General features: G+C 37.9%; 1 protein-coding gene across 2 annotated transcripts in view; it reads left to right on the forward strand.

Moving 5' to 3' along the window:
* SLC12A6 (solute carrier family 12 member 6) overlaps window positions 1-24,993 on the forward strand; it is an 88,511-nt gene that overhangs the window by 10,131 nt on the left and 53,387 nt on the right. Inside the window, exon 1 of one of the 2 annotated variants that reach the window (XM_060004935.1) lies at window positions 8,493-8,821. The exons of the other annotated variant lie outside the window; for it this stretch is intronic. Coding sequence (XP_059860918.1) covers window positions 8,698-8,821 — 124 coding nt within the window. The 5' untranslated portion in view covers window positions 8,493-8,697. Of the gene's footprint in view, window positions 1-8,492; window positions 8,822-24,993 lie in introns of those variants that run through there. 2 annotated transcript variants of the gene reach the window in all.

Here is a 24,993-nt window from a genome sequence, read left to right on the forward strand (position 1 = left end):
TGAGATTCTGAGTTACTGAGTAGTCCATGTTAGTAGCTGCCAGTGCTTACCTCTGGTTGGTGATTCTTGGGTCCTATCATACCTAGGGTATGATGACATTGAGATGAGCAGTCTTATACAGGGAATTGCAATATTGTGAAAAAGTTAGCAGTAGAAGCTGAGGGCTCTAAGTACTCAGAGGCTTTTGATAATGCCTTCTTTAGAGTTTGGATCAGTAACCAAAATGGAAGGCGTAGCTAGCAAATTAGCTAGCCATCAACTATCCTACTACATTCTTTCCTCTAGTGAAGACTCACAACTTTAGGTCCCCGTAGAAGTAACTGGGCAAGGTAGTGCTGTGTTGTGCTCTCAAGATTCTTTCTATGCTTATACTGTATTACAGTATATTGTTTTATATTGCCTTTTATTGTGTAGTTAATTGGATAACAAGACTGCGAACTCCTTGAGGGCAGGAGCAGTGTCTTGTTCTCCATTGTATTCCTGTTTCCTGGCACATAGTGAACACTCAAATATATATTGAATAAATGCATGATTCCTTCAGCCTCAGTAAAGAACAGATTTTTTCTGATGTTTTGATTTGGAGAACTCTTTGTCATCCTTACCCAACAATATTACGAATCCATCAGAAAATAATGTCTTTTATGTATTTACTGTCTTTCAGTCGTTAGCCCCAAAATACATTATTCATCATTCATGCCATTTTATAAAAATCTATTCATAGACAATTTTATGTAATTTTGAGATTTAGAAGTTTTAAGTCCTTACTATCCATGATAGTTGGTCCTCATCAAAGTAATTGATTCATTTAAGTCTTTTTATAATTGTCTACATAGTAAGGCAAGATTTAGTTTGTGATCATTTTTATATTTTAAATTAATATTTATTGTCCCAGTGTCTGAAGGAGAAAAAGGTTTTGCTGAGTACGGTAAATAGGAAATTTGTATATACATAATGAGAATCTGTATACTTTTCAGACTCCAACTATATCTCTAAATTTAGGTAGTGAACTGCTCATTCTCTTCTAGCAGAATGTTTAGATCATTCTCTAACAGAGCCATTCAGAGTGTTGTACGCAGACGGTGCTGGACCATGAGCTATTTATTATGTCTGTGAGGAGATGAGTTCAGAAATTCAGAGTTTTTAGAAACTTGCATAGCAGTTTGTTAAAGCAGGTTTATGTCTATTGAATCTAATAATAAAAATTGGAATTTGTGTTTTGTATATTTTTCATTTTCTAGTAATTTTTATTATTATTGGGATTTTTTTTCAAAATTTTTAGCCCACAATGAACTGGAAATTTAGAGGAAAATAGTCCTTTACCAGAGATAATTTGTAATGAGATTGTGTGGTTCTAGATAATTTGCATAACTTTTGTACAATACAGTTCTCAGTTTCTGCAAACCAAGAGGAAATACATATATGATTTGCTTTAAAATTGAATGGTTTTTAGTGATGGCATATAACAAAATATTAAAAACTGATAGAGAATCCTTATGTCGAAAATAATTTCCCACTGACTTTCCCTTGTTTCAGTCTTTTCACTGAACCTAATTTGATAAATGGGCTGAATAAAATAAAATGCTGGTTATCATGAATTGTTAGCCATGATGAAAAATTGAATTGTTAGCCATGATAATAGAATAGGGTAGAATGGTAAATTTTACTTTCAAAATATTACCCAAAGTAGACACATTCTTTTAAAGAATGGGCATGCTTTTTTAAAAATACAGACATAATATAGTCACAAGTGTTTTAGTGAAACTAATAAAATAAATATAATATGTATAATATTTAGCCTAATGTATAAAGCACTGTGGAAGTAATACCATAAGAAATGCCCTTTTTGCTGTAGCCTGGCCTTATATCTTACTGCTTCAAAATACCATAGATTTTTTTTTAAATTTATTTTATTTAAGTATAGCTGATTTACAATGTCGTGTTAATTTCTGCTGGACAGCAAAGTGATTCAGTTATATTATATATATATTCTTTTTCATATTCTTTTCCATTATGGTTTATGACAGGATATTGAATATATTAATAGTTCCCTGTGCTACACAGTAGGACCTTGTTTATCCATTCTGTATATAGTAGTTTGCATCTGCTAATCCCAAACTCCCAATCAACCCCTCTCTCACCCTCTCTCCCCACTGGCAAGCACAAGTCTGTTCTCCCATGGATATTGCTGTTGTGGTGGTGGGGTTTTTTGTTTTGTTTTTTGTTTTTGTTTGCTTCTTTGGCCATATGCCATGCAGGATCTCAGTTCTCCGACCAGGGATCGAACCTGGGAACCTGGGCCCCTGGCAGTAGAAGCGTGGACTCCCAACTGCTGGACCGCCAGGGAATTCCTTGGGTTTTTTTTTTTTTTTTAATGTGAAACTATAAATATTTCAAGCCTGTATGATGACTCTCATTTCAAACAATATTCAACACTCTAGAATCAGGAAAAGCATTTATGCAGCTGCCTGAATTTTATGTGAAATGAAATTTGACCATAAGTGACTTGTTTTATACTCAGATCCAAAGTTTTTTAGATTTCAGTAAACTTCATTCAGTTCATTATATTTTTTTCTGACATTTTTTTAATGAAAAATTTCAAACATATACAGAAGTTTAAAGACTGTATGATGAACACCCATATCCATATCCTCCAGATGCTACAATTAACATTGTGCTATATTTGTTTTTTTTTAAAAAAAACACATTTTAATTAATTTATTTAATTTATTTGGTTGCACCGGGTCTTAGTTTAGTTGCAGCCGGCGGGCTTCCTTAGTTGAGGCATGAATGTGGGATCTAGTTCCCTGACCAGGGATCATCAAACCCAGGCCCCCTGCATTGGGAGCACCACGTCTTAACCACTGCACCACCAGGGAAATCCATGCTGTATTTGTTTTATCACATATTCATCCCTTCCATTGATCCATCCATCTTTGAAGCATTTCAAAATGAGTTGCAGACATCAATGTGCTTCACACCTAAACACTAAAGTGTGCGTATAATTAATGTGTGATGTATAATTTCTAATGTTTTTAAGATTCAGCCATGTTGTTGAATGTATCAGTAGTTCATTCCTGGTTATTGTTGGGTAATAGTCTATTGTATGAATATACTATAGGTTGTTTATCTTGTGATGGATACCTAGGCTCTTTCCTGTTTGGGCTGTTATGAATAAAGCTGCTAAAAACATACATGTTCAAAAGTTTTTTTTGTGGATTTAGCTTTTATTTCTCTTGGATAGATACCTATAAAAGGAATTGCTGGGACTTCCCTGGTGGCGCAGTGGTTGAGAGTCTGCCTGCCGATGCAGGGGACGCGGGTTCGTGCTCCGGTCCGGGAAGATCCCACATGCTACGGAGTGGCTGGGCCCGTGAGCCATGGCCGCTGAGTTCCGCAACGGGAGAGGCCACAACAGTGAGAGGCCCACATACCGCAGAAACCAAAAAACAAACAAACAAAAAGGAATTGCTGGGTCATAGGGTAAGTGTATGTTTAAACTTATTAAAAAACTGCCAGGGCTTCCCTGGTGGCGCAGTGGTTGAGAGTCCGCCTGCCGATGCAGGGGACGCAGGTTCGTGCCTCGGTCTGGGAAGATCCCACATGCCGCGGAGCCGCTGGGCCCGTGAGCCATGGCCGCTGAGCCTGTGCGTCCGGAGCCTGTGCTCCGCAACGGGAGAGGCCACAACAGTGAGAGGCCTGCGAGAGGCCACAACAGTGAGAGGCCTGCGTACTGCAAAAAAACCCCACAAAACTGCCAGACATTCTTCCAAAGTCATCACACCAACATTCACATCAACATTTGCTCTACATCCTTGCCAACAGTTTTTTTTTTTATAGATTTATTTATTTTATTTATTTATTTTTGGCTGTGTTGGGTCTTTGTTGCTGTGCGCAGGCTTTCTCTAGTGGTGGCAAGTGGGGGCCGCACTTCTTTGTGTTGCGTGGGCTTCTCATTGCAGTGGCTTCTCTTGTTGCGGAGCACGGGCTCTAGGCATGCGGCCTTCAGTAGTTGTAGCACGTGGGGTCAGTAGCTGTGGCTTGCCAACTCTAGAGCGCAGGCTCAGTAGTTATGGTGTATGGACTTATTTGCTCCACTGCATGTGGGATCTTCCCGGACCAGAGCTCTAACCCATGTCCCCTGCATTGGCAGGCGGATTCTTAACCACTGCACCACCAGGGAAGCCCCTTGCCAACAGTTTTAATTGTGATTTTTTTTGTGTGTGTGTGTGTGTGTGTGTGTGGTACACGGGCCTCTCACTGTTGTGGCCTCTCCCGTTGCGGAACACAGGCTCCGGACGCTCAGGCTCAGCGGCCATGGCTCACGGGCCCAGCCGCTCCGCGGCATGTGGGATCTTCCCGGACCGGGGCACGAACCCGTGTCCCCTGCATCGGCAGGCGGACTCTCAACCACTGCGCCACCAGGGAAGCCCTTTAATTGTGATTTTAATTTGCATTTCCTTGATGGCCACTGAGCAGTTTTTCAAGTGCTATTAGCCATGTGTATAGCTTCCTTTGTGAATTGTCTGTTTGAATCTTTTGTTCATTTTCTTTTTTAAAAATTTATTTTATTTATTTATTTTTGGCTGCATTGGGTCTTCATTGCTGCGCACAGGCTTTCTGTAGTTGTGGCGAGCAGGGGCTACTCTTTGTTGCGGTGTGCAGGCTTCTCATTGTGGTGGCTTCTTGTTGTGGAGCATGGGCTCTAGGTGCACGGGCTTCAGTAGTTGTGGCATGCGAGCTCAGTAGTTGTGGCCCCCAGGCTCAGTAGTTGTGGCCCATGGGCTCTAGATCTCAGGCTCAGTAGTTGTGGTGCACGGGCTTAGTTGCTCCGCGGCATGTGGGATCTTCCCGGACGAGGGCTCGAACCTGTGTCCCCTACATTGGCAGGCAGATTCTTAACCTCTGTTCCACCAGGGAAGCCCTTGCTCATTTTCTGTTGAGTTGTCTTTTTATTATTAAGTTGTAGGGGATTTTTGTATACTCAAAATACAAGTCCTTTGTCAAGCATATGTTTTTTTGTTTTTTGTTTTTTTTTGGCGGTACGCGGGCCTCTCACTGTTGTGGCCTCTCCCGTTGTGGAGCACAGGCTCTGGATGCACAGGCTCAGCGGACATGGCTCACGGGCCCAGCCGCTTCGCGGCATGTGGGATCTTCCTGGACCAGGGCACAAACCCGCGTCCCCTGCATCGGCAGGCGGACTCTCAACCACTGCGCCGCCAGGGAAGCCCAAGCATATGTTTTATGAATATTTTCTCCCAGTCTTTGACTTGCCTATTCATTTTCATAATGGTGTCAGTTTATTGTATTTTTTCAACATTTTATTATGAAAAATTTCAAAAATACAGAAAATTGCAAGACTTAGAGTGAACACTTGTATACTCACCACCCAGAATCTATCATTAGTATTTTATAGTACTTTTCCTGTCATATGTCTATCCATTTATCTTAGTATATGCATTTCAAGGTTTCAAGGTTCAAATTGCAGATATCAGTTCATTTTTCCCAAATACTTCAAAATCAGATTGTTAGTTAGAATTCAGTATCTGTTTGCAGCTTTTTTTCTTTTGAGTTAAACTTTTCATACCATGAAATACACAATTTTTTTTTTTTTTTTTTTTTTGCGGTATGCGGGGCTCTCACTGTTGCAGCCTCTCCCGTTGCGGAGCACAGGCTCCGGACGCACAGGCCCAGCGGCCATGGCTCACGGGCCCAGCCGCTCCGCGGCAGGTGGGATCTTCCCGGGCCGGGGCATGAACCTGTGTCCCCTGCATCGGCAGGGGGACTCTCAACCACTGCGCCACCAGGGAAGCCCAAATACACAAATTTTAAGTGAAGATTGACTGAATTTTGACAAATGCATATACCTGTGGAACTTTAAACTCTATCAAGATGTGGAATATTACCATCACTCTGCGAAGTTCTCTCTTGCCCCGTCTCCACTTCCATTCCCCCAAAGGCAACCATTGTCCTGTTGGTTTTGCACCACATTACTTTTGCCAGCTCTAAAACTTCCTATTAGTGGCTCCATATATTAGGTACTCTTTTGTTTAAGTACTCTTAACAAAAAAAACATAAACAAAAACTTTTGTTTATGTACTCTTCTTTCACCTAGCATAATGTTTCTGAGATTCACCTATATTGTTGTAGGTATCACACTGGTTCATTCCTTTTTATAGCTGAATAGTAATCCTTTGTATGAATATATCAGAGTTTATCCATTCTCCTGTGGATATACACTTGGGTTTCCAGTTTTGGCCTATTGTTAATAAACTGCTGTGAACATTCTTATACTGTTTTCATTCAGGGGGGTAAATACCGAGGAGTGCAATTGTTGGATTATAGGGGAAAGTACCAGACCCCTTTCCAAAGTGGGTGAACCAATTTACACTCCAGTAACAATGTATGAAAGTTCCTTTCATTCCACATTCTCACCAAAATTGTCAGTCTTACCAGTTTTAGCCATCATGGTGGCTGTGGAATGGTATACTCTTTGTGGTAGTTTGTTGTACTTTAAATAGCTGTTTCTTACATCCCACCTTCTCTAACCACTGTTCCTATATAGCACTTACACGTCTCTTCTTTGCCACTTTCCCCGCCCGCAACGTTTTCTATATTACTTTAACCTTGCCTTGAATATTTTATGCCCCTGCACTGTTATCTACAGTCCAGTCTAGGAGAGAACTATTGGTAAGTTAGCTTTCTCTCAAGTTGGTAAATAAATTACTCATCGTTTTAACAGGAATTTGTTACATTCCTACTTGTTTAGTTTGGGGTTTTTTTTTAGAGGGGAGAGGTGACAGGATAACATTTGTACATAGGCTTATGTGTACAAGCTGTACATAGATTTATAAACATGAGTCATTGTTTCTGTCCACTGACTATAAAAGATTAGCCACAGTTCAACTCTCTTAATAAATTAAATATGAAAAGTAAGATCCCATTGGAAATATCCAATGGCACTAAGGTATTAATAAATTTGGAACCTAGAATATAATGTTGAACTCTGACAATTTGGTAGTTCCTTTGAGTAAATCAGCAGAGTAGCTACCTGAGTTGTAAATATGGAAAAATCACCAAGGGCGCTACCACACCTGATTTAGTTTCTATCAGAGATAAAAAGCAGTTTCAAAGGCTTCTCAAGTGACAAACGTTTCTCTTGTAGTATTGATAGTTCTCAACCTTGGCTGCCTGTTAGAACCACCTGCAGGAACTTTTACAGGTCCTTTTGCCCAGGTTCTACTCCAGAGGAATTATATCAGAATAGCTGGGATGGGACCAGGCATTAGTTGTTCTAAAATCTCCCCAGCTGATACCAATGGTGCTGCCAAGATTACAAACCAGTGTTAAACAGGAGCCCATGAAATAAAATGAGGTAAGTGTATATGAGTTTTCTTTCTATGAAACTTCTATGCTGCCTACCAACAAGAGTATTAGAGGTTTTTAAGTGGGGCTTCACCATTTACAAACTCTGTGACTTTGGGCAAGTTCCTAGCCTAATGTTTCTGTTGCTGTGATGATTAAATGAGATCATAACAGAAAGTTTCTAGTGCAATGCAGAGCACAGAGTAGGTCTTTAACAACTATTGGCTTCATTCTCTTTTAGAAGTGGTATATACTGGAATAAATGGGGATTATAAACCATCATTCTTCTTTAAATTTAGTACAGTCTTGTTTGTCAGGTGTTACTAACAACAAAGCCCTCATATTACATCATTAATGGAAAATAGCACAGAGCTCAAGTTACTGAACTCCCTTGTCTAGGTGCAGAGATAGGGCCTTATACTCTGTAGTTAAAGTCATCAACTGAGAACACAGTTATCTGATAAAGTTAAGTATGTTATTTTAAGTGTGTACTGAAGGAACTGTACACCTCTTAATCAGGGATTTTCTTGTTTTTTTTCTTTAAAACACAATGTTTAAACTCTGTACAGTACAAAAAATTCTGAACTCTTCCCTTTAAAAATATTTTGCTCTTTTAAACAACTTGGAGTTTCGGGAAAGTTAATGTCTCTTCTTGGATGTCCTTGTATACACTATAGCATCTAGAACTATATCTTGTATAAAATATATAGATATTCATTAAATACTTGCCAAGTGAATGTTCTTATCTGAAAGATAAGAAAAAACTTTTATTGATTTGTATGAGTAGTTTCAGTATGCTTTGAAATAAAGCAACAACAGAAGCTTACAAATAGTTTGATTTTCTAAATTAATGTAAGTGTAAGTCTTTCTTTAAAACGAAAAGTTTACAAAATGAACTGTTCCCTAATCTTCTTTCTCCTGTGAGATATGAGAGCAGAGGTTGAGATCCTGACGTGCAAATAACTTAAGGAAACAGGAGGGTGAGCACACAGTGGGCGGAGTTCCATGCATTCTGCCCACTCTCCAGCCATTGGCAGCTCTGGGAAAGCAGCCTAAACAGTTCTTGGGATTCTTAGAGTTTAATAACAATAAGCAAGAGGTGGAGTGCTTAATCCTTTTAAGTGAATGGTAAACACTGTGGAAGGCGTGTCTTCTAGGTTCCACTCCCTTGGGGCTGTAGGTCACGTGAGCTGAAAGTACTTCCCGATTCCCAGGCTAGGTCTCCTGTGGGCAGTGATCGGAGTCGGAAAGGGCACAGCAAGGAAGAGGTAGGCAGGGAAGGTAGACTGGAAGGAAGCTTAAATATAGGGAGGGCACGGGTTCCTAACTACAGCAATGCCGCACTTCACCGTGACTAAGGTAGAGGATACAGAGGAGGGGGCAGCAGCATCGGTCTCCCAAGAGGGGGAGCCCAGCTTAGCAGAAATAAAAGCCCGGATTCAGCCTTCAGATGAATCAGGTGAGTACTCAATGTGGGAGCATTGGGAAACGGGGGGTTTTCGTGAAAGAAATAGTAACTAAAATATTCAAAATGCCTCTTTTAAGAATGGAGAAAAGGTATTGTGGTTAAAGTACTTTTCAATCAACTGTTTCACTCCCTTGTATATCTGATAACTTATCTTACTTTTTTCACATTCTGGTTTGTTTTTCCCCACAATGAGTTCTGTGTTCATTACCTACAGGTGAAACTGAATCGGTGGCAATGTATGAAAAGCGTTTTCAAGCAAAAAGAAAGGCACAGTTAGAGGCAATTTATGCGGAATTTAGAATTCATCTTTTGCTCAGTTTAAATTATATCTGGAAGAGTACATAAACAGGGAGCCTGGTTCAGTAGTTTTGTACAGTGGACTTTGCACTTGTGACTTTGCAAGTTATTCAGTATTTTGCCTCAGTTTACCAGTTAAACAGTAACTCAATAGTGAATGGTCTGAGAATTCTTTAATGAAAGAACAAAAGTACAGTAGGTCATTATGGTGACTAACATAGCTTCAGGTTAAATAAATTTGACAAATGTGATTATCCCTATTATTTTCTCTAAATGGTAATGGTTACATTTACTGGGGGGAATTGTGGTTTTGAATTTTTAACATGCCATTAAAATCTGAGTTAACATTATGGTATTAAATACAGCCATAGTTTGAAGCCCTTTATATTTTAAGTCTGTAAGTTTCATAAATTGTCGAAAACTCTTCTAGTGCGTGAATAAAGGTTAAGGGAATAAAAATCTCTTACAATTCCTTTGGATTTCATGATTGTAACTGTCCCCTGTAGCAAGTAACATCACAGTTCTTTGCTGTAAACTGCTGTTGACCCTCTCTTGTCCTAGCAAGCATTCATGAATTTTTAAAAATCTCTAACTTAAAGATAAGGCTTATCAAGAAAAGTTCCGTTTGTTTATCTTTTCCTTTTAGTGAGAGAATTTACTAGGGGAAGATAAGAAAGGTTTGGTGGAAACTCTTTGCCCACCAGGTTATTTTTTTTCCCCACCAGGTTATTTTTCATTTTGCTAAATAAATAGGGTGATAAGTTGAAAGTAAGGTTAACCTCAACAAGGACCTAAGGTGTAGCACAGAGAATTATACTCAATATTTTGTAATAACCTATAAGGGAAAAGAATCTGAAAAAGAATACACATAAAAGTGTGTGTGTATATATATATATATAAACTGAATCGTGCTGTACAGATGAAAATAACACATTGTAAATCAACTATACTTCAATTAAAAAAAGACAAGAAGGTTAACCTACTTTGTACTTGAACCCGATTCTCTGCAAACTCTAGGTTAAAGAAGTTAGGTTCTCTTTTGTGATTGTGTGTTGGAAGCTGCACTTTCTTGATTGTTTGTGTTTGCTGTCCTTAGATTTTAATCCCATTAAGCTTTTGTTTTTGCTGTTGTCTCACTAATCCCACAAAACGCAAACAAGTGCATTCCTTATCACCTCTACTTTATTTTATTATTTCATCCTTACTGGTCCCATAATGTTTGGGGAAATCTGCTTTCTTCAGATTAGAACAGTGTTGAAATCATTTAATCTATTAGTAACCACCTAGAAAACTGGTAAAAAATTTTTTATAGCAACCAACATTGTAATAAGTGACAGTGCTAGGCTTAATTTATTTTCTTTCATAGTAATTGTTTTGGACAAGGAAGAAGTGACAGATATAATCTAACTCGAATTTAATAAGGCATTTTATTTTGGCGTTTTCCATGACAGCCCAGAAAGTATCCACTTGAATGAACTATTGTTTGGTTAAGTGAACAACTGATGGAAATCCATTATCTAAATTGTATACCATTATTGTAGGGTTAAATTAGAAGGGGGGGCGGGGGGGCGGAAGGAAGGAAACGTATATGGGGAAAACCTCAGTTTTTTTTGTTTGTGTTTTTTTGTTTTTGTTTTGTTTTGGTTTGGTTTTTGCTTAGTAAAATGTTCTTGAGGATAGATAGTGGTTTTGGAGCAGTTACTTGAGATGTGATAAGTTGTAGCCACTTGTTCTTCTGAGTTAAAATCCTAAATGGATTGTGGTTTTGTTGCAAGCACTTCTCATACTAAACAGTTATGGAACCAGTCCCTTTTTTTTAATTGTTTTTCCTTTGTGAGGAGAGAAAAATATGATGTACTGTCATATAAATTGAACATATTTAGAAAGCAGATCATCCTTTAAAATGTGTTTTTTTAGAAGATGGTATTTATTTGAACTAGACAGGTAATTTGATATAAAATAGAAATATAAATGTAGACATAATCTAAACTAATTTTAAAAAGATGTACGTTGTGGTGATCCTTTTGTAATGTATAAAAATATCACATCACTATGTTGTACACCTGAAACTAATATAATATTGTAAGTCAACTATACTTCAGTTTTAACAAAAAGTACATTCATCCCTGCCATGCCAGCTACTAGAATGCCAGTCTAGTAAAATCCTACTTAATTTTGGTTTTGAAGGGAAAAGCAGAAACTCAGACTTAACCTAACAACTTTCTTGACTATATTCCTCCTCCCATCCAGTTTAGGTGCCCTCTCCTATGTTTTCTCTGAAGCCTGTCCATAGAAATAGCATGTACCACACTGTATTGCAATCACCAGTTCACTAGTCTCTCTCCCAGATAGACTGACTGTAGGCTGCTTGAGGGTAGAGATTTTGTTGGATAATTTTGTACCTCCACGTCCAGGTGAATTACACACAATAGGCAATTCAGTGTACAGACTTGTTCTTTTCCTTTTTTTACTCACTAAACACATGTTCATGCCAGGTGTACTTTTTTCCTAAGGCTACAAAGGCAAAGGAAGTATAAGTTCCCCACCAAAGGCAGCAGAATGGCTTTGGAGCCATGCACCTGGCTTTGAATCCCAGTTCTACTAATTATTACTAATTAGGAGCAGTGCTAATATGTATTAATTATTACTTGAGTGACTTTGGGCAAGTTATTTAACTTTTCTAAGGCTTACTTTACTCATTGATAAAGGGAATAACAGTACTACTTACTTCACAGGGTGGTTGTGAATTAATGGGAAAATGAACATAAAGCACTTAACATGTGTGTGACACAACACTCAAAAATAAAAGCTACCATTTACTTATTATATTGTGATTAATGGTTTAATAAAAACAAAAAGAAACCACTTTGGATCACAAATTCTGGAGAGGATTATAATATTGCCCAGAGGGGACCCTGGACAGGTACCTCAGAGGACAGGACACAACTGATTCTTGAAGGCAGGTCTAGACAAGGAGATTGCAAGCAGTAGGAACAATTAGAAAGAATAAGAGGAAGGTGTAGAGCAAGAGGGAAACAGAAGTTTAAAGTAGTTAGCACATTGGTCATGTGGTAAAAAGAGCTAAGGGATGAAGCTACTTAGTGAAGTGTTAATCAATTTTATCCTCTCCCCATTCTGTGGGATAGTGGGTGTTATTGCCTTTTTTTTTTTTAAATCCCTGTTGTGGTGGTTTTATTTTTTTTAATATTTATTTTATTTATTTGGTTGTGCCGGCTGCAAGTGGCGGCATGAAGGCTTCTTAGTTGTGGGATCGAACCCCGGCCCTCTGCATTGGGAGCTGGGGATCGAACCCCGGCCCTCTGCATTGGGAGCTGGGGGGTCTTAACCACTGCGCCACCAGGGAAGTCCCTGTTATTACCTTTTCAGAGATAACGAAACTGAGGCTGTTGACAGCAACTTGCCTAAAGCTACGTGGTGAGTACTAGCAGAGCCTGTGTTCAAAATTACTAAATTTTATGTGCTTCCCATCTCACCATGATGCCAAGTCCTGGCTTTTGAAAAATAAGAGAACGTTGCTTTATCTCTTAATGTGCATGGGTCATAGGGTTTGATGTAAACATTATGCAATCTGTGATGTTTTTTTTTTTTTTACGGTACGCGGGCCTCTCACTGTTGTGGCCTCTCCCATTGCGGAGCACAGGCTCCGGACGCGCAGGCTCAGCGGCCATGGCTCACGTGCCCAACCGCTCCGTGGCATGTGGGATCTTCCCGGACCGGGGCACGAACCTGTGTCCCCTGCATCGGCAGGCGGACTCTCAACTACTGCGCCACCAGGGAAGCCCTGTGATTTTTTTTTTTACAGGAATAATGCAAGAGTTTTACTGTTTATTGCGTTTACTTAATCAGGTATAAATGTTACATTCATTCATTTATTTAAATATTTATTGAGCTTAAATATTTCTGTGTAATAATTGTTCCAGATCTCCCTCACTCATCAGATTTTTTTTTTTTTTTTTTAACACTGCACTGTGCAGCTTCTGGGATTTTAGTCCCCCGACCAGGGGTTGAACCTGGGCCTCTGCAGTGAAAGTGCCGAGTCCTAACCACTAGACCACCAGGGAATTCCCTCATCAGATCTTATAGTGTCTATGGATTGGGCAGATTTTAACTGCTGGACTTGCCTTCACGTGATACAGATAGTAGATTGAAAGATTTATAGGGAAATTTTCAGAGACGAACCTATAACAGAAAAGAAGGGAACTTTATATTGGTATTGAACAGCATCTCCAAACATTAACTCTTAGTAATCCAAATGGCATGAGTGCATATTATGGAGAGAGATTTCATGTTAAATGGAGTTTAAATTTTATTAAGAACCCTCAAGATGTTAAACTGTTACCTAAACATTAGTTCTGCTTGTTACCCGTGAAAGTTTATGTCCTAAGGAAGGTGATATGTCTACCTTTTTATTTACTAATATTAAAATAAGTTGAAATAGACAACTGAAGAGCTTCTTTGTATTGACAAAAAAATCTTTTCTGTAGTAAAGATTTAAAAGCTTTTTAACTATTCACATGGGTTTTTTTTTTTTTTGTCAACACAACTAACAGAAATTCAGATCTGCATATTTTAAAATCTCAGGGTCAAAAGTTTATCCTTAAACTCAGCTTCATGAGGCATGTTTTTCTGCCCCCTGCCCCGCCCCCCAATTTTCCATCATTGTCAGAGAGATTAACATCTCCTGAAATATCTTCCCAATTCTTTTCACCATGTTTTTTTTTTAAACTCTATCTAAGACTTTAATACAATACAAATTTGAGACTGATTGCCTTCAGTTCTGTACATCGTAAAACTTTGTTTAGATCGTTAACCCTTCTTTGTCATATTCATGTTATGCACAGACAATGAAAGTGACAACACTTTCGTTCCCCATTTCAATACTGTTGTCACCAATTTTTTGTTTATTTAGGGTTTTTTGGTTGAAGTATAGTTGAGGTACAATATTACATAAGTTACAGGTGTACAGTATAGTGATTCACAATTTATCACCGATTTTTTTAGAATCTCTCACTCCCCAGATTTTTCTTGCTTAACATACTGACCCTCTGTGTACTCAGCTACTTGTGCCGCATAGAAAATATACCAGGGATTTCCCTGGCGGCCCAGTGATTAACACTACATGCTTTTGAGCTGAAGTTCATCTTAGTCAGGCTGGATAAACCTTAATTATTTTCCTGTATTTTCAGAATAAATAGTTATGGAGTAGGTGCCACAGTAGTGACCAAGGAGGTTTTTTGTTTTGTTTTAATTCTTCCTTGTTTTTGAGTATCATTATGGGTTTAAGGTTTTTATTTATGTTTTGTATTACAATTAGTTAGGATAATGATTACTTTCAATATTCAGATTGTTCCTAATTTGTCCAGTGGAAGACAAGAGGTTTTTGTTTTGTTTTTTTAAAGAATGGGAGAAAATAAAAGTATGTTTGTATTCTTTTTTAAAAAATAAATTTATTTATTTTATTTATCAAAAAAAAAAAAAGACTCCATGCTTTGCCCCACAGGAAATATACCAGGGACTTCCCTGGCAGTCCGCTGGTTAAGACTTCACACTTCCAATGCAAGGGGCGCGGTTTCCATCCCTGGTCAGGGAACTAAGATCCCACATTCAGTGTGGTGTGGCCAAAAAAAAAAAAAAAAAGGAAATATACCAGAGTAGAACTGGTTTAAATTGATAAAGATAAAATTTCTCCAAAATATATACACATACATATTGCTTAATATTTTTATATTCTATACTCAAAGCAACATTTAGTTTAGGATTATAAAAACTTATTGAGTGTAATTTTAGCATATTGTAAAGTATTCAAAAGGTTTTCAAATTTCCAACTGAATTTGGACATACAGCATAGGTTACAAAATTGATTATAAGCTGGTAAGTTTAAAGACTGTAGCATCTCTTGATTTTGCCAGGTTGAAAGAGGAAACAAGTAAAAATGTCATCAGTACTATAGTAATAATTGTTGACCACCTACAAATGCTTTACAAACATTGGCTTATTTAATCCTCACAACAACCAGGACAGGTAACTATTATCATCATTTTAGAGATGAAGAAAGCGAAGTGCCAAGAAATTTAAGTAGTTTGTTTAAGTGGTAAATGTGGAATTCAAAGTAAGGTCTCTGTGACCTTAAAACAGTTTTTCTTGTCATCACACCACACTGTCTCTCTACTTTAAACACACGTTTAAACATGTTATGTTTTCTGAAGTAGGCTGCTCTGTTTTCTCAGTAGTTACTAATGCTTCTTAGGTTCTATTTCTTTTGTCTTTGTGGATTTTTCAAAATTAATTGAAAGTTACTTGTTGCTTCTAAGTTTCATGTGTTGGATTGCTTTTTTATTTGGTGTAGAATATTTCCAAATGTAGGATATCCTATCAAACGATGCTAAAAATTGAGAGATATGAACAGGTAAGGAACCTGGCTCAATCTGACAGTCTTTTAGTAGCCCTCCACTCCTTGACTTTCAGGGGAGATGCACCTAAGGGTTATTGGTGGGGAGAAAAACGAGCATATGGAATAAGTGAAAGAATTAAATTTTAATATAACTTTAAGAATAAATATGCTGCTAAAGGCATGAAAGATGTGTTTATTTTAGTGTATTAGAAAAAATTGTAATATTTCATTTCGTGGATCTTATTTAGAATGAATCTAGGTAAAAACACAAGTCTGTTTAAAGAAAAATACTAATATAGGTAGAGCATAGACATGGCAAAGATTGAATGTGGTACATAAATAACATAAATGATTTTGATCCATTCCAAACCCTCATACACTGAACTGGATCTCATTTCCTTTCCTGTGTGTTCTTTACACTGCATCATATAACCTTTTTGTGACAAGAGATTTCCATGGTTGTATTAGAAATGGTGAACCGAGTCCTTTTCAGAAACTATCTTCATTTTCTACCACCACATTGCCTTTGTCCATATATTTTTCTTCATATGAACTCTCTTCTGCTTTCTACTCCCTCTCTGCCATTAAAAAATTACACAAACCCACATTACCTCAAGACTAGGCTCATACTCATTTCCTCCAGGATGACTTGCCTGATCCTCTACCCCAGCTTTGATCATTTCATCATTCAGTATTCATCACCACTCAAATATACGTTGCAGTGTGCTCCAAACGTGTGATAGCTTTGTAAGTATATTTGTATCTCTTCAATTGTATTGTGTATTGTATGAGGGTGAGGGAAGGTGTTTTAATATTTTTTTGAAAATTATATGTATTTTTTATTATGGAAAATTTCAAACTCTCAAAAGCTCAGTAACTTTCTGTTCATTTCTCTTACCTGTTAGTGTTTTTCTTTATTTTTAGATTTTCTTTATATTTAGGGATATCAGCCCTTAGTGATGTAAATTACAAATGTTTTTCCCAGTCAGTACTTCTTTTGGGAATTCCCTGGTGGCCCAGTGGTTGGGACTCTGCGCTTCCACTGCAGGGAACACGGATTCGATCCCTGGTTGGGGAACTAAGATTCTGCAAGCCACAGGGCATGGCCAAAAAAAGCCCAAAAAACAAACAAACAAAAAAAACACTTCTTTTAAAGTTTTATTGAGGTATAATTGACATAAAATAAACTGCACATATTTAAAGTGTACAGTTTGATGAGTTTTAACATAACGCTCCTGTAACAATTATCATAGTCAAGATAACATTTTCATCACCTCCAGAAGTTTCCTCTTACCCTTTTATAACCCACTCACCTAATTCCCTGGCCCCCAGGCAACCACTGATCTGCTTTCTGTCACTATAGTACATTAGTTTTCATTTTCCATAATTTTATATGAATGGAATCATACAGTATGCACTTTCTTTTGTCTGATTGCTTTTATAAAACATAATTGAGATTCATCCATTTAGTCAATATCCTTTAAATCCAACTAACATTAAGGTCTTCCTTATTTCTCAGAGTTTAACATTTAGGACAGTAGCTGAACATGATACAACCCTCTGGACCTCACAGAGGCTTTTTAAAATGTTGACTTCTTTGCCAAGATTTGAATGTTTTTAGGATTAGTCTGTAACCAGGACTTACTTTTCAGAGAGGGTTCTGGGAAGGTGAAATCTCCCTATCCTTCTGTTACTAATTCCAGCCTGTATCTGCCACTCTTGAGCCAGATGACCCCTGGACCTGATGAACAAGTGAGGCCTGAGCTCTGTGGGAGCTCTATCAGGGAGAGCTGACCCAGGGCTTGTTCCTCAAGGGCTGGAAGACCCTCAGAGTGAGGATAAGAATGGCAGATCCAGAAAAGAGCTTGGCTTGGTCGAGATCCATGGACTCCCCTAGTGGGGAAAAAGGGAAAGAGGCAGGGTCTGCTATCTCCCTATCCCTGAGGATGGGAGATGTAAGGAGACCTGAGAGCCGGGAGCCTTCCTCCTGGGCCTCCACAGGGCTGGCAGCTGGCCTGCTGCCCTGCCCATCTACAGGGGTAGAGGCTGCTTTGCCTTTCTGTTCTCTTGAGACTGCTCCTACCGGTGGTCCTCCAACAATGAAACCTAAGCCCCTCTGAAGTAACAAAGAAAAAGTAGTCATCTGGGGAAGCCAGGCAACCAGAAAGAGAAAAAGCACTTAAACAATGCAGTAGACCAACTAAATAGAAATGCCAGAGGAGACAGTAACTTGAATATGAAAATAATAAACAATAGGAGCACTTAAGGAAGTTCAAGTGAAGTAAAAAAAAAAATTATGGAGCAAAAGCATGATTTCCCATCTAAATACTTATTACCACCTGACTTTCAATCCATGCACATACACTTAAAAAAAAAATCTCCACTAAAATGTAAGCACAATAAGAGCAGGAATATTTTCTCTTGTATACCTGCTGACCTTTTGTCAATGCCCAATGTCTAGAACACAGTCTTGTACATGGTAAGCACCCAGTACATGATTATTGAATAAAGGAATGAATATGATCATTTAATGGCCTGGAAGAGTCAAAGCCCAGAGCCAAAAATACAAATAGATTGAAAAAAAGTAAGAGACTTGGAGAATAGATTCAGGACACCTAACGTGGCTAATATAATTTACAGAAAAAGGAACAAATGGAAGAGAAGCAGTAATTAAATAAATAAATAAATTTTTCCTGAGCTAAAAACAGAGTTCATTATGCAGATTGATGTTCCAGGAAAGACGTCAGTGTTGGAAAAAACACACCTAGGCTTATCCTGGTAAGGTTTTTGAACTCCAGGGATTCATTTTGGAGGCTTCCAGACAGAACATGGTATACCTATAAAGTATAAGGCTCACATCAGAATTCTAATCCACAACACTGGGAATTAGGAGACAGTGGAAGAGTATCCACAGATTACCAAGAGAAAAAGGCTATAATCAGAAATCCCTATTTCCAGTGAAGATATCATCCCCTCTGCAAGGGGGAACCATATCATAAATGTAACTTTAGAGAGTGTATTACCCGCTTAACCTCTCTGAGAATATTTAAGAAAGGTTTTTAACCAAATAAAAATGAAAGGGATAGAAAAAGTGGAAAATGACAGACTCTTTGGGAATGTTATATGAATGCTAAGTAAGGACTCTAATCAAAAGGGACATACTTCAGGGAACAATTCAGTAATATTTATGATGTAAAAGTACTAAATAAGTCAAAGCAAAACCTCAAAATTGTGGGAGGAAAAAGAGGTAAGAGCTTTCCAAATGGGGGTGAGAGGAAAAAGTGCCAGTAAGCACATTTAAGCACATTAGTCATCAGGGAAATGCACATCAAAACCACAATGAGGTGCCACTTCACATCCACTAGGATGGTTCTGATAAAAAAAATGGACAATAAAAAGTGTTGACAAGGATGTGGAAAAATCGAGACCCTTATATACTTAGGTGGGAACATAAAATGGTGCAACCACTTTGAAAAACAGTTTGGCAGTCCTTCAAGAAGTTAAATATAGAGTTACCATATGATCTTGCAGTTCCACTTCTAGGTATATACTCAAAATGAGAATATATGTCCACACAAGAAATAGTACAGGAATGTTCACTGCAGCATTATCCATGATAGCCCCAATGATAGAAACAACCCAAATGTCCACTAAGTGATAAATAGATAAATAAAATGTGGTATATCCATATAATGGGGTATTATCTGGCAGTAAAAACAAATGAAATACAGATGCATTGCTACTATATAGAAGAACCTTGAAAATGTTATGCAAAATGAAAGAAGCCAGTCACAAAAGACCACATATGATTTCATTTATATGAAATGTCCAGAATAGGCAAATTTATGGAGACAAAAAAAGTAGATTCGTGGTTGCTGTGGACTGGGCAAGGTGGGAGTGAAATGGAGATTGACTGCTAATGGGTACAGGCATTCTTGGAAGGGGACAGGGGAACTAAAATGTAAAATTAGATTGTGGTGATAGTTGCACAACAATGTGAATATATTAAGAAACATTGAATTGAACACTAAGTGGGTGAATTATATGGTATGTAAAGTGTATCTCAATAAAATGTTTTTAAATAAAGGGACTAAGTACTGGTACATGAAACAACTTGCATGAATCTCCAAGGCCTTATGCTGAATGAAAGCAGCCAGTCTCAAAATAAAAGGTTACATACTGTAAGATTCCATATTTATATATATTTTTTAAATTATAGAAGATCATTACACATTTACTAATCAAAACACATATATGTATGTGTTCATGTGTATATTCACATACATACACACTAGAAACAGACTTTTTAAATTGCAGCGTGTACAGTAGTTTCTATTTTAATTTCTCTGTACGTTTGAAAATCTAGAAAATGTTAAATTCAGCTTGCATTAAGCAGTTGTCCTTTTACCAATGACATAAAATCAATAAAGACTCTTAAAATATCAGAAATGTTTACCATGTCCTCTTAGTCCCCATAATGCAAAGCTTCAGCTTCTTAATTCCTTAGCTCTGTAGCTCCTTAGAATTTGAATGTTTGGGTCAATTCCTTTCCCTTTTTGTTAAGGAGGTAGTCTATATGGTCAGGCCTTATTCTTCCCAAACCATCTTTTATTGTAAAATGAAGAAAACATGAAATATGTTTGTCTACAGGGCGTGAAAAATAATTTGGATCATCCATAAAGTCAAAGAAGGACGTAAGGTATCAACGATCTCTTGAATGTTTGCAACAATCCCCAAACAATCTTTTCCTCTTTGTACTTCGTGGTGAGGTTTTTCTATGATTTTTAACCCTCTTCTGTCATTTATACTTTTCTTGGCTAATCAGTTTGTGGATTTGGTCTAAGAAACTGTCTTTATCTTTATACTGTGAGCTTCATTAAATCTGCTTTTTGCTATTATTCTTGCTATCTTCCAAGTGTTATAGACTGCGTTAAAATCACAATCATGTTCATTTCACATGAGCTCTTCAACTTCCAGTGGATTTACTCCCATATATTTTAGAAGAGCTTTAACAAAACTTATTTGTTGAATTAATAGGTTTGTTAATTAAAAGACAATACAAGGCAGTATATACCCAACAGTTCAGAGGAAGATTAAACCTCAGGGTGGGGCTAAGGAAGAAGAAGCATTTGAATTGAGCCTTTGAAAGATATAGCAGTCAGGTAAGTGGAGACAAAAGAGAGGGAAATTTTCAATGAAAAAGTGATACAAACAAAAATGCATGCGTCTAGAATCAAGGCTCAAAGCATTCCAGAGAGTGTGGAGCAGAGAGTTCATGACTAAAAACAGCAAATGATAAGGTTAGAGAGGAGTAAACTAGTGCTAGATTATAAAGGGACTTGAAAGCCAGGATTAGGTTTTTGCAGTTCATCCTATAAGCCAAGGGATTCAAACAAGTAAACCGGGATCTATTTATGGCTGTTTAAGCCATTAGCCTCTGCTACCACCACCATTACCACTACTACTCCCAGCCTGAAAACTGACAGTAGGAGCGGAGACAGAGCCTGCAAAGGCAACCCTTTCCTTTCCGTGGAGGGACTTGAATCAGTACCCCACACATGATGTCACGATATATATAAACAAGAAGTGAGAATGATCGTCTCTTCACAAAATGGTTGGGCACTCCTGGCACTTTAACTTGGAGATCTTTGAAAGTGTTTATTTTTAAAACAATAAAGCAACCTGATAAAGGCAGAATTAATAGGGAGGAAAATGCAGGATTGTTTGACGATAGGAGAATCAGTGGCAGGGAGAATAATTGACTATTTTAGTGGTCCAAGGTGTGAAGAATGAGACTCTAAATGGTGGCAGGGTAATGGAAAGAAGAGTTGGTGTGGAAGCCACAATTGACTGGATTTGATGAATGAGACAGGGGAAGAATCAAAAGTTGGAAACATATATGCTGACTGGTTCTGCTTCTTATCTTACCCACTTTTTAAATCAATTTTAAAAATCTCCTTTCCTATCAATTAGGTATATATTATATGTTAGGTACAATACATTTATTTATATGTATGGTATTATAGACTAATATAACATTATATACTATTATATATTAGGTATAATATATACCTAGTATTGTATACAGGTATATTATTATGTGTATATTTCCTATGTTATCTCCAGAACTTCTCAATTAGCTATGTCCTCATTGTCAATCCCTCTGACTAAAACGTCTCCCCTTGTCCATTTTCTCTCACCCTTTCTGCTTTTTGATAAACTACCCATCCTTCAAGATTTAGCTCAGTTATCCCCTTGACATCATCCCTGATCACCACTTTATTTTGTTTAACTTCCTTTTTGATTCCCACAGTATTTGTACCTATACTATAACAATTATTTTTATTTTCATAATTATTTACATATTTCCTCTAGAAATTCTTGAGAACAAAGGGTTACTCTTTTGGTATCTGTAGTGCCTAGCACAGCACCTGACATAGAGTAGGCTTTCAGAGTATTGGTTGAACTAATACTAATAATAACAACCACCTAGAGACAGACCATGCTAGAGATGCGTGTTAGCACATGGAAAAACTACAGTGGCCTAGCAATGATCATGCCTGCTGATCTCTGATAAATCTGGAATTCATTTCATTTGCATATTACACTCTTATTTTCTTACCTAAAATACCACTTTTATTTTTAGACTTCCACACAGAGAATTTTAGTTGTTTTTCATCTCCCTTAGATGTCAAGACTTTTCCTGATAGGACCCAACCCTTCCAAGACGATCCCAGACATGTGCCGTGTTTATTCCTCTCCTATGATTTTGAGTTCTCCATGATTTTTAAGGTTTTTAAAAGTTTTACTTAAAGCTCCTACTGTCTCAGTCCATGTTACTCTTCTCCTTTGGACCCTTGCAGCACTAAAGGCAATACCACAGGTTATCAGCTCTACTACCTTGGGCAAATCATTTCCGTTTTCTGAGCTAGTTTCTTCTGGAACATGGGAATAATTCTTCCTCACAAGGTTGTTGTACAGGTTTGGTATGATGATAGTAGGAAAATTTCCCTAAATTGAGCCACTTAGAGACTATCTTTATAATCTTTCCATTTTTATGTATCATTTTTGCATTCTTTTTTTCCCTACACTGTCAGTGCTTTTCTGCTTTCTTTTATATAAGAAACTTTGTCACCAAATGAAATACCAGCAGTGCTTGCCACTCTATAAATAAAATATAAACTAAAAATAGATGTAATATAAATGATTTTAATCTTGCTAGATACTGTTGCCAAGCAGAGGCTCTGAGCCTGTTAAAAAAGAGATCATTGAATTTTGAAGAGATGTTACAGATATTCTAGACCAGACATAAGAAAATTCTATTTGATAAACTGCTTCAACTCCCAGGTAACAGGGTTAGTGGTAGGGGTGTAGGGAGAAGGTGGAATCACGTCCTGATAATCTAAAATCACAGTTATAAAAACTTACCAAGAGGGCTTCCCTGGTGGCGCAGTGGTTGAGAGTCCGCCTGCTCATGCAGGGGACACGGGTTCGTGCCCCGGTCCGGGAAGGTCCCACATGCCGTGGAGTGGCTGGGCCCGTGAGCCATGGCCGCTGAGCTTGCGCGTCTGGAGCCTGTGCTCCGCAACGGGAGAGGTCACAACAGTGAGAGGCCCGCGTATCACAAAACAAACAAACAAACAAAACCTGCCAAGATGTTTAGAACAAATGATTTTAATAAACTTTTAGTGTAAAATTATGATAAATATTTATGAATGCTTGTATTCTTACAGAAGTAATCAAAATATAAAAATAACGAAAGTGAAATAGTGTGGTTACTAAACGTTTTCAAATAGTAAAAATGGAACCATATTTACCATCCTAGGTAGGTGATCTTTATCTCTTCCTAATATCTCTACCCTTTCAGCCCTGACTCTGTCCATAACTGCATGGGCTTCTCTTTACTTTCTCATGCCCAGAGTGGGGGAGGGGTTCTTTTATAGTATTTTTATTTAATTAATTAATTTATTTTTAGCTGTGTTGGGTCTTCCTTGCTGCACACGGGCTTTCTCTAGTTGTGGCGAGTGGGGGCTACTCTTCGTTGCAGTGCGCGGGCTTCTCATGGCGGTGGCTTCTCTTGTTACGGAGCGCAGACTCTACGTGTGCAGGCTTCAGTAGTTGTGGCATGAGGGCTCAGTAGTTGTGGCTCAGAGGCTCTTGAGTGCAGGCTCAGTAGTTGTGGTGCGCAGGCTTAGTTGCTCTGCGGCATGTGGGATCTTCCTGGACTAGGGATCGAACCCATGTGCCCTGCATTGGCAGGCAGATTCTTAACCACTGTGCCACCAGGGAAGTCCCTCTTTCATAGTTTTTTATGTTGAATTTGACTCTTCCACCAGATTATGAGCGTCTTAATGTCAGGAAATATACTCATTCTTTTATTCCTCACAGTATCTAACAGTTTTAGGTATCTTTAAAACTTACTGAATTAAATTATTATTGTTTGAGTTGATGTCATTAATAAACTTGTACGGGGAATGTAGTACAGGCACTCTTGGATAATTACTATTGTACTTATCTAAAAATCTCAAATCATGTGTTAATGCATATTTAGTCCAAACTATAAATGTATCCAATTTTGAAATAAGTTGGGTGAATCAAACGATTAATACCATGTGCCCATACAATTTTAAGCCAGTGAACCCAAGGGTTCACCCGCATTACTTCTATATTTTCCTCAGTACTATTGTACAATTGAAAAATGTTTAAAGTTCCAAGAAATATCTCCAGCTACCTAAATTCTCATTTTTACCGTGATTATTTGCAGCATTACAATTTTTATTATTTCTCTTGAGGATCATTCCATGGCTCATCTCAGTTACCTTTATAGTTAGAATTTAATGCGTATCTACCGTCTCTAATCCTCACAGTGATTTTCTGTGGTGTAGTTTTATTCCTGTTGCATAGATAGTAAATTAAGGCTAAGAAATTATATCATTTTCCCAGAGTTACGTGAATAACATGTGGTAGAGCTGGGATCTCACCTGAGCTTTATCTGCTTCCAAATCCTGTGTTGTCTTTTCTTTATGCCTCGTGTTTTCTCCGGAACAGCTGCACAGCTATCACAGAGGACCTCCTTTCACCACCTGCATTCCTCGTCACCAGCACTGCTCTTCTCCCAGTCTTCCACAGCTCAGAAAATGGCATCTCTGTTCATCTAATTGCTTTGGAAAAAACTTTGACTCCTATCTTTCTCCTCTACCCCATATCCAATCCATCAGCATACTAATCTTGTGAATCCTTCCATTGAAACATACTCAGCATCTAATCACTTCTCAGCACCTCCACTACCACTGAGTTGATCCATGCTACCATTATCTTTTCTGGGACCATTGTGAAAGCCTTCTAACTATTTTCTACCTCCTCACTTGCCTCCTGCAATCTATTCTCCAGACAGCAGCTAGAGTGGTCATATTAAAATATAAATCAAAACCTTCCAGTGGCTTTTTAGCTCACT

Source organism: Delphinus delphis, chromosome 2, assembly GCF_949987515.2.
Source record: "Delphinus delphis chromosome 2, mDelDel1.2, whole genome shotgun sequence".
Classification (NCBI taxonomy): Eukaryota; Metazoa; Chordata; class Mammalia; order Artiodactyla; family Delphinidae; genus Delphinus; species Delphinus delphis.